The sequence below is a fragment of the Triticum dicoccoides genome, chromosome 3A (assembly GCF_002162155.2).
Source record: "Triticum dicoccoides isolate Atlit2015 ecotype Zavitan chromosome 3A, WEW_v2.0, whole genome shotgun sequence".
In the NCBI taxonomy this organism is placed as follows: Eukaryota; Viridiplantae; Streptophyta; class Magnoliopsida; order Poales; family Poaceae; genus Triticum; species Triticum dicoccoides.
The window spans coordinates 25822048-25832801 of record NC_041384.1 but is presented as its reverse complement, the minus strand read 5'-3'; the positions used below and the strand labels follow the sequence as shown (position 1 = coordinate 25832801).

At 49.2% G+C, this 10754-nt stretch overlaps 1 protein-coding gene across 1 annotated transcript; it reads right to left on the bottom strand.

Annotated features, from left to right (window-relative positions):
* Positions 1 to 4936: 4936 nt before the first annotated feature.
* LOC119271061 (UDP-glycosyltransferase 72B1-like) lies at positions 4937 to 8293 on the bottom strand. Its single transcript, XM_037553028.1, has 2 exons — positions 7697 to 8293; positions 4937 to 5775 (listed from the first exon to the last, which is right to left on the bottom strand). Exons 1-2 carry the CDS (start codon positions 8280 to 8282, stop codon positions 4937 to 4939), a joined length of 1425 nt encoding a protein of 474 aa, XP_037408925.1. The 5' UTR covers positions 8283 to 8293.
* Between the last annotated feature and the right edge of the window lie 2461 nt (positions 8294 to 10754).

Genomic DNA, 10754 nt, shown 5'->3' with positions numbered 1-10754 from the left:
ACAGCGCTGTGGCCAACGCCGTCGTGGAGTGCTCTTGGTTACGACAGTTACTTCAGGAGTTGCTATGCGAGGTTACCAAGGCGACGCTTGTTTACTGTGACAACGTCTCCGCGATGTATCTCGCTGCCAACCCTGTCCATCACCGACGGACGAAGCATATTGAGCTCGACATTCACTTCGTCAGGGAGCGGGTCGCACTTGGTCGTGTTCGAGTTCTCCATGTGCCCACCGATCAGCAGTTCGCCGATGTCATGACGAAGGGACTACCCACCTCGACGTTTGAGGGCTTTCGATCCAGCCTCTGCGTCACCGGCGACGCTTCGACTGCGGGGGGTGTTGAACATGTGTACATGTACGTAGGTCTGAGTTTTGTATGCCGCACCTGTAGTGTCTCTCTTCCCCTGTATGTACTTGTATCTTGGGAGAAGACACCGGCCGCACCCCTTGTACCTATATATATGTGCCTAGCGCACGATCAATTATTATCGATGCACCAAATCATTCTCTACAAGGCGGAAATAGTAATTCCATGCACGCACGGAAATTCTTGAGCTAGCTAGACTCCGGCCTCCGCCGGAGTAGGCGACGCGCGCGTTCACATGATCGACCGGCGACAAGTTGCTCTCCTGTTGCAAGGAACAGCTTCTCTCCTAGTCCTGACCATGAGATACTCCTACAAACAAACAGCCATCAGATCATTCAGGCTTGCCAGCAGCAGCTATACATACATGCATGCAGCAACGCTCATTCAGGCTCGCCCAATGTTCTCGTCCTGAGGTTGGTGCTTTTCCAAGCCACCTCGCTACGCTATGCACAGCCGCTTGCTCACGGCCGGCCATGGCGCCAAAAGCAAGCATTTGTTGTTCTTTGTGCATGCAGTGCAGGTGCATGGTCACCATTGGGGAAAAAAAACTAGAGTCTGGTGATGATTTGACTGCATTATGATGCCCGGCCGGAACAATCTCATGCAAAGGAATCAATTGCAGAAAACTACCATGTTTGCGACTAGCTTTGCAGAAAACCATCAAGTCGTTAATTTGTTGCAAAAAACACTACATTAGCAGTGAACTTGTTGCAAAAAGCACTGATCGCTCACTTTGCTTCAGTTAATCGCGTTTCCGACAATGAGGCCCGCTTGTCGGGAGCTGACTTGGCAAAAATCACCACGTGTGCGCGTTGACTGAGTCTTCTTCCCTCTCCTCTCTTCCCCTTCTATCACACATTTTATCAAAGATGTTGAGGGCATCTCCCGTCATCGCCATGGCCGTCGCAGCTGGCCCTAATGCGCTGCCCTGGTAAACTGTGCGCCTCTGGTACACCGCGGCCGCCGGAGAGATGCACGTGGAGATCACCCTGGAGGAGGAGGACACCAAGCTCGGCTTCGCCATTAGCCGCACCGAGGAGGAGCACCAGGCCCAGGGCGTGCACGTCCCCACTGCGTACCTGCTGCTCCGCGGCCGGCAAGCTTGTTGAGGGCGGGGAGGTGCTGCTCCCCCTCCTCGTTGTCAAGCAGAAGAATGGTCGCCGTGCATTGTCTTCGCTGGCGCTCGATGGCAGCGGCGGCGGCCCGTTGCCTCCTTGAGCGAGGCGGTCCTCCCCCAGCACGAATCGCATGACGGCCGCGCCGCACGGCCTGCCCGCATCCACGCCGGCCACCGAGAGGTCCGTCGCCGCGAGAACGAGGGTCACGGGATGCTGCACGCTGAGGCGGAGCTGTGCGACAAGGTCCTTATTCCCGGCTCAAAGCGCGGCGGACTGCAGCAACGGGCGGGGGACCCCTGATGCCTCCCTTCGCGAGCTGCGGCAGGAGCTCGGGATTAGCTCCATGGGCGATAAGGGGCGGAGGGGATCTCGCCGGGGCGGCGTATTGGGGTTAGCCGTGACGGCTGCCATGGCGCTGGCGGGATATGCCCTCAACATGTTTGACAAAATGTGTGGTAGAAGGGGAAGAGAGGAGAAGGAAGAAGACTCAGTCAACGCGCACACGTGGCGATTTTTGTTAGAAACGTGATTAAATGAAGCAAAGTGAGCGATCGGTGTTTTTTGCAACAAGTTTACTGCTAATGTGGTATTTTTTTTGCAACAGATTAGCGATTTGGTGGGCAAATGTGGTAATTTTCTGCCATTGACTCCATGCAAAGCAAGGCCAAGCAGCGATGGTACCTACTTCCTCCGTTCTGAATTATTTGTCACAGATATCGATGTATCTAGATGTATTTTAATTTTAAAAATGTCCATTTCTGTGATGAGTAATTTGAAACGAAGAGAGTACTAGCTAGCCAGCCACATGGATAGATGCAGGGCAGGTACGGTGCGCCATTGCCCTACGGCAGTGAGGACAAAACCGCTAATGCATGCATGCATGCATCCCCGGGCCTAGCTTCTTCCATTGTGATTTTTCTCTTGTTCATTTCAAAAAGGCTTCTTCCCTTTAGTCCTGGTGATGAAATATATTGCCCGTCTCTTTTTAACAATTTAGACTTTTAGACAAGTTGGCTGTAGCAACAAATAATCTCAAATATTAAACTCATAGTTTCCCAGAAAAAAACTTCAAATTGATAAGCATATGTTTGGCTAATCTTTTTTAACAAAAATGTATATGGCTCTACTGTCAACATTCACCAATGTCCCGATCCAAATTTCCGGCACCAGCACAAATTTGAGATTCAGGCAATTGACATGAAAAAAATTCTTCATTTTTCAACTATCAAAGCTTCACTTGTTTTGAAAAAAATTTACAGGTCACATTTTTACAAGCTGTTTATATAATATATTCTTTCGTATTTTTTTTAAATGTACCATTCAAAAAGAATATATGTGACATTTTAGAAAATGTTCATACCTTTCAAAAATATGTTCATGATATTTTTATAAAAATGTATATACAATGAAAATTAAATGCTTGTATAATTTAGAATAATATTTGTTGCCATCAAGAAAATGTTCAAAGTGTATTTTGAAAATTTTAACATGTATTCACAAAACAATTCAGAGATGTATTCCAAACAATGTTCGTCATGTATATGAAAAAGGGTCAACATGTATCTGAAAAATGTTCCACATTTATACGAAATTTTTAAAACTTGTATTCAAATGTAAACGTATTTTTTAAATAAAAAAGTAAAAGTAAAATATAAAATATAAAAAAACATAGAAAAACTGAAAAAGAAAGAATGCGCATGGAAGGTTCTAAAACTGATCCAATGTGTGGTCTACTGAATCTTCCCAAAACCGGTTTATGGGCCTGCTCGCACCCAAGCCGAGAGGGGAGGCCAAGCTACATCTTGCAATAAGTGAGATATAGATTTGGCGATGTCTAATCGATCAACAAATACCCAATAATAATAATAATAATAATAATAATAATAATAATAATAATAATAATAATAATAATAATAATAATAATAATAATAATAATAATAATGATAATAATATCTTCAGTTGATTGGATTTCACTTGCTGCCTATGGTTCCCTTGCGTGTGCTCGGAAGAGGTGTTTTGTATAAATGTTTCGTCGTGTTATTAAGGGCCAGTTCTTTTCGCCCAGGATTCTACAGAATCAAGATTCTAGAAAATTCTCTTAGAATCTGCTTCTCCCAGAATCTGGGGTCGAGTTCTTTTCTGACATTGTAGTTTGAGATTCTGGAAAGAGTTGTGTGTTGAAATGTCTGTACTACTCTTGGAGAAATTGTTTGATGAATTGTTAACACTTTGTTTTTTCTAACAGTATCTACTAGTCAAATGTAACAACATCTTCATACAGTAGCAAAGATCACAACACCAATATCTACCAATAGAACCAATATACACAGTAGCATCGACAATATGAACAAAAAAATTCTGGCATCATTCATCCATCTAACAAATTAAAAAATCAATCCATTCATCCATCTATCCAACGGACACGCCGATTCATCCATCTATGCAACAAAGTATTTGCATCTATCCAATTTATATAGCTAAAAAAGAAGAACAAAGAGTTGGGACAGAGAGGATGGCTCACCGTGGAGGAGGATGAATGGTGGGCACTTCGGCTGCGGCTTCGGGATGGAGGCGCCGTGGGCACCCGGTGCAGAGGGGCACGGCGGCGGCTTCCTGTTGTCCCCGCTACGGCAGAGGGCAGAGGGCCATGGAGAACGGCTGGGCTGCGGCGGGAGTGGGTACCGGCGGCGGCGAGGACCAATCCAGCGGCGGCGAGTACCGGGACGGCGGCAGCGAGGTCAGGGGCGGCGAGGCGGGGCCGGTGGCGGTGCTGGAACCCTAGCGCGCGGCCCTACTCGAGGTAAGCGGGGAGGAAAGCGATGCGAACAGGCATCGACAGAGGCTCGTTCTCTTTGTATCGATCGTGGCTGGCTCAGTGGCAGTTTGGCCGTAATAACCAGCTGCACAAGGGGTACTCTATTAAGTCCAAACGTTTTCTTTGGTGGGACTTGCCAGAATCCTGAGATTGTGGGAGAAGCCAGGTATTTTGGGATTTTAGGATTGCACTAGGATTCTGGAGAATCCGGTTGAGATTTTGGAAGTTCAATCGAGTTCTTTTCGCTCGGGATTTTCGGAACCAAGATTCTCCATAATCTGCTCAAAAGAACTGGGCCTAAGTATTCTCCTTTAGTTTTTTTCTCTATCTAAAAGTAGAATAGAATGACCCGATTGAAGGGTAATGATCATACATATGTAATGCATTGTACGCCCAAAATAGGTCATATTCTTCTATCTTTTTCAGGTAGTCTATGGTTATTCACAGATACCACCTTAACACCAGAGAAAAGTTTGATCCAATACTTTATTTCTGTCTTAGTGAACCCTGATTCCACATTATTTCCAACATAGTATGTCGTCTAAAATGGATTGAAGATGAAAATATATGAGAACAATAAACAAATCATACAACTGCATAGGAGGGGGCAGATGTATTGCTAGATTTGCGTACACCTAGCTAGTTATCCTCATGGCATGTCCACTTGTGCACCACCTCATCCAACGCGGTCATGGTGGCACCTCCCTCAAGTAGAGCTTCGGTGGCCGCCTTGTGCAGTGCCGCCACCTTAGCTCTTACCTCGGCGCCTTCGCCTTGGCCTGCCATGATTTCCCTCACCACCGCGGCAATCTCCTCCTTTTTCTTGTTCATCAGCACTCGTATGGCTACTCCAGCCCCCTCGGTCAGCATCACAGCGTTCTGCCCCTGCTTGGCGTAGAGCGGCCATGCGACCATGGGTACGCCGTGCACCAAGCTCTCCAAGACCGAGTTCCACCCGCAGTGCACCAAAAATCCTCCTGTCGCTTCGTGAGCCAGTACCTTCGCCTGCAGCGCCCACGATGGCACGAGGAGGCCGACGTCCTTGGTCCTCTCCACGAACCCCTCCGGGAGGTAGGCCAGGGGGTCCTTCTTGCTCTCGGCGTCGTAGTAGTTGGCGTGCAAGGCTCCCTCGTCGCTTGGGCTCCGCACCACCCATAAGAACCGCTGCCCGCTGAGCTCCAGCCCTAGCGCCAACTCGTGCATCTGCTCCGTCGGCAGCGACCCACCAGATCCGAAGGAGACGAAGATGACCGACTTGGGCGGCTGCCGGTCGAGCCAATCCAGGCACGCGGCTCGAGGTACGTCGCTGGCGTCCGTTCTTGTGAGCGGACCGATGTTGTGCACCGGAGGACGGCCGGGCTCCGGGTGAGAGAGCACCCTGGGGGCGTCTGGCTCTAAGGCGTCGAAGGAGTTGACCAGGATGGCCTCGGCGTGGCGGTAGAGCTCGCCGTGGTGCACCATCCACCGGTAGCTGGGGTCAGGGATGAAGCTAGAAAAAATGGTCACTGGTGTCAACCGCTGCCCACGCTAAACCTCTAGCAGAAATTATAGTAGTGCAACAACATAGATAATGGCCGAGAGCAATATAAAGAACAACAATATGGAAAGAGCCGGTGATATTATTATTACATAAAAATGTACCAAGTAGCGAGTATTGGCTGAGCGAAGTCATAAAGTAACACTTCTTTACATATTCCGGAAATAATAGGCAAAAATATGACTTTGGAACGTTTCATTTGTAACTTTCTGGAAAGGATGAACAAAAGACCATATTATATTCACAACAATATAAAAAACAAGTAATACAGAAAATAAGTATCATTAAGGAAAAAATAAAGTGATACGGAGACTCACATTTTATAACTTCCCTTCTCGATCTTTCATCTTCTTAAATAGATCAATCACATCATCATTTGTTATTGTAGAAAAAATGTCTTTCTCCACATAGCAAGTCAGGCAATCACTCATGAACTCATCACCCATTTTGTTCCGCAAAACACTCTTGGCGATATTCATTGCTGAAAAGCATCTCTCCACTGATGTTGTAGCAACTCGCAAAATTAGCACCAACTTGAGAAGTTGATACATCAAAGGAAAAGCAAGATGCTTTTTAGTTTCCACCAACACTTTAGCAAGATCAACAATGCCATCCAAATTGGCAAATCTTTGGTCCGCTCGGACATTGTCTATGAAAATCTGAAGTTCATGACCAAGATTCATCTGTGAAAATATTAGCAAGATCAGCTGGATCATGAGGAAGTGCATCTAAATTAATTTCTGCAGGAGGCGGAGGAGTAGTACTAATATTTGATGCAAGATTTTGTCTTGGTCTAACTGGCCTTGACACTAGTAGAAAAAGGGCCATTTATCCCGGTTCATAAGGCCCATCTGTCCCGATTGGGAAACCGGGACTAAAGGGTCGTTACTAATGCCCTAGGCCTTTAGTCCCGGTTCTTATACTAAACGAGACAGATGGGCCTCCACGTGGCCGGTGCGGCGAGCCCAGGCAGGAGGCCCTTTGGTCCCGATTCGTGCCTAGAACCGGGACAAATGAGTCCATACGAACCGGGACCAATACCCACGAGGCCCCGGCCGGCTCCCTGGGCTCACGAACCGGGACAAATGCATCCATTGGTCCCAGTTCGTGGAAGTACCGGGACTAATGGGCTGGCCAGGCCCGAACGAAAGCCCATTTTCTACTAGTATGAAGTCCCCGCCACATTACTGTCTGGTGCTGGTTGTTTCCCTTCAACAAAAAATTTATCCATATCCTCCTGGTCCTTGGCAAATCATAGAAAAGACACTCAAAACTTACCTAGCCAATAGCCATCATGAGAAGAAATCAAAGCACATGTAAAATTGTAGAAAATCTAGAGACCGGGAGAGAGAGAGGGTGCGGATTACCTGGGATGGGAAGAGCCAACACTTGAAAATTAAAGATTATGCACTGACGGACGGTCGGCCGACGTCAACATTCACCCGATGAAATGGCGTCGAGTTCGCCGTCGTTCGTTGCCGATTCGCTACAGCGGTGGCAGAATTAGGGATCGAGATGAGGAGGCGAAGAGATGAGGGCGTCCGTCTATTCGTATATAGGTACAGGCATACGACAGCCGAGTAGCGTACATCGATTAATTGATACATAAAGACGTGTGTACGCATTGGGCCTGGCCTTCTGTCATTGTTTGCTGCCGCAGGCTGTTGATTTTTTTTATAACTTAATGGATGTTATGGGCTAAGGCTTTAGGGATTGACTGCTCTCCTGATGGGCTGGGGTCAATGGAATTTTTGAGCTGGGGTCAGACGCATTTTTGTTAATACTTATTAGCTCAAAAGCCAGAAGGCACCGGTGTCAATTGACACCAGTGGCTACATGAGAGCTCCGTCCCTGGCTGGGGTTGGATTTGTCCTGGAGAGCCGACATGACTTCCGTCCCCGGGATAGGCACGCAGCCAGGCAGCCTGACGGGCTCAGCGAGGTCCCGGAACTCGCCGGGCATCGTGTCGTCCAGCTCCGGGAGGTGGAGGATGAGCGTGAGCCAATGGAGGTTCCCCGTAAAGAACATGTATCTCCTCGGCACGCCGGCAGCCACGGCAGCATCGAACGAGTCTGTTCCCAAGACGTCAGCCACGTAGGCCACCAGCCGCGTCGTCTCCATGAGCCCCGTCAGAACCCCGATCAGCACCGGCACCAAGCGGACGCACTCCTCAGACATGAGGGTCGCGAGGCTGGCACCATGGGGCAGGTCGGAGAGGTCGACGGGCGGGAGGAACATGGAGGCGATGGTGGGCGGGAGGGAGGCGAGGAAGGCCCGCTGCGTGGCGGACGCCGTGGAGGCGAAGGTGATGAGCGTGGCCGTGACGCCGTGCCGCGCGGCCAGGCGCTTGGCCAACTCCGCCAGCGGGATGAGGTGACCCATCCCGGGCGTCACCAGCATGGCGACGTGCGGAGGGCGGCGAGCCTCAGCCATGCCGCTGGCCTCCATTGTTTCCCGTGGGATTATTTGCCTCGTGATACATACGTGCGTTGCTTTGGGGGTCTATATAAGCGAAAATTGTTTCAGACGACAAGGGAATTAATTGCACAACGTGCAAAATTCAGATCGGACAGCCACGTTATGAGACATTGATTGTCCAGTCGCTGGGCCAATCATTTGGGGTAAGCTCAGATTCCGATTTTACCATTCGACCCCGCACGGGGGTTTATACTATTACCATTAGGGCACCGCTAGGCACCCGTGCATCGGTCGAAACTTTCGACCGGTCCAGCCATAGCCGCTCGATGCGAGCTGCATGGCGGTTGGATCTGGAGCAAAAAATATATCATCCCAGCTTCTTCTTCTCCGGCCCCGTGTGGCGCATTTCCGGTGAGATCCAACGCGGCTCGCAGCACCGCGCAGCTCCAGCAAGGCCCCCGCGGCGCAACTCCGGCGAGGCCTCCCGCGGCTCGCAGAGCCGCACGTCACCGGCCGCAGCATCCGTCGTAGAGCTCATGTTGTTCCTTGTCCTTAATTTGTCGGCCGCAGCAAAAAATTCCACCGATCGTAGCTAAAATTCTTGACGCTTCCAGCAAAAACCAATAAAATGTTGGTAGCAAAATTGGAAAAAATCGACGCCGTTCCAACAAACCAAAAACCTGATGGTAGCAAAAATTGAAGCTTGTTCCAGCAAATCGAACGCTAGTGGTAGCAAAAATGAAAAATCGAGCGCTGGTTCTACAAAAATCAAGAAGCCGGTGGTAGCAAAAATTGACACTGGCTGCAGCAAACCACAAAACAGTTGTAGTAAACACAACTTGTGGTCCAGCTAGGGGCTTCTCAGGTAGTAGCAAAAAATGCACAAGGTTGTAGCAAAAAGTGTAAAAGGTTGTAGCAAAACACATAGTCGCAGGGTCTCGACAACCTCATGAAAAAGGATGTAACAAACATCAGTGCCGGTAGTAGCAAAAAAAAACAAAACTGTTGTAGCAAAAAAGTGGTACAAAATGGTTTCAGCAAAAAGACATGGCAGCAAAATTTGGTTAGTTCCAGCAAAAAACGAAGACCGCGGTAACAAATTAGTACACTGGTTCCAGCAAAAACAAACATGGAAGCAAAATCTGGAGTTGTATCATGCCTCAAGCTCATAAGCCATGGCTTCCCTGGCCTATGAGCTCGCAGGCCATGCCCCCTGTCGTAGTAGCGCCGGTGCTCGGCCCCGTCGCGTTCGGCCATGGCGATGGCATCCTGTGCAGCAGCAGCAACTCCACGCCGCTGCGCTTAGTGGGGGAGGGCGCCCCGTGCAGCAACTCTACAGCAATGGCGTCCGAGAAAAGTAGATAGGTAGAAGCAGCGGTGTGGGCAGGGCAGGGAAGAAAGGAAGGAGATGTGGTGTGTGGACTGCAGCCGCGTTGGAAAGGATAAGGGAAGCAGAGCGGTGTGCGGGCCCTTGCGGGATGACGTGTCCCTCCTACTTTAGCGCTACGTGGCGGGGTGAGCGAGTCGACCGGTCGAAGTTTCGGCCGCCGCCCCGGCTCTAAACGTTTACCTTACCGGGCACCACTAGGCGCCGGCGCACCGGCCGAAACTTTCGGCCGGTCCAGCCATAGCTGCTTGATGCGAGCCGCACGGTGGTTGGATCTGGAGCAAAAAAAAATCGCCCCAGCTTCTTCTTCCTCGGGCCCCCCTGGCGCATCTCCGGCGAGATCCTCCGTGGCTCGCAGCACCGCGCTGCACTAGCAAGGCCCCCGAGGCGCATCTCCAGCGAGGCCCCCCGCGGCTCGCAGAGCCGCACGTCGCCGGCCGCAGCACCCGTCGTAGAGCTCATGTTGTTCCTCGTCCTTAATTTGCCGGTTGCAGCAAAAAATTCCACTGGTCGTAGCAAAAATTCTTGACGGTTCCAACAAAAACCAATAAAACGTTGGTAGCAAGATTGGAAAAAATCGACGCCGTTCCAAGAAACCAAAAACCTAATGGTAGCAAAAATTGAATCTTGTTCCAGCAAATCAAACGCTAGTGGTAGCAAAAATGAAAAATCGAGCGCTGGTTCCAGAAAAATCAAGAAGCCGGTGGTAGCAAAAATTGACACTGGTTGCAGCAAACCACAAAACGGTTGTAACAAAAACAACTTATGGTCCAGCTAGGGGCTTCTCTGGTAGTAGCAAAAAATGCACAAGGTTGTAGCAAAAAGTGTACAAGGTTGTAGCAAAAGACATAGTCGCAGGGTCTCGACAACCTCATGAAAAAGGATGTAACAAACGGCAGTGCCGATAGTAGCAAAAAACCAAAACTGTTGTAACAAAAAAGTGGTACAAAATGATTCCAGCAAAAAGACATGGCAGCAAAATTTGGTTAGTTCCAGAAAAAAACGAAGACGATGGTAACAAATTAGTACACTGTTTCCAGCAAAAACAAATATGGAAGCAAACTTTGGAGTTGTAACATGCCTCGAGCTCGTAAGCCATGGCGGCCCTGGCCTGT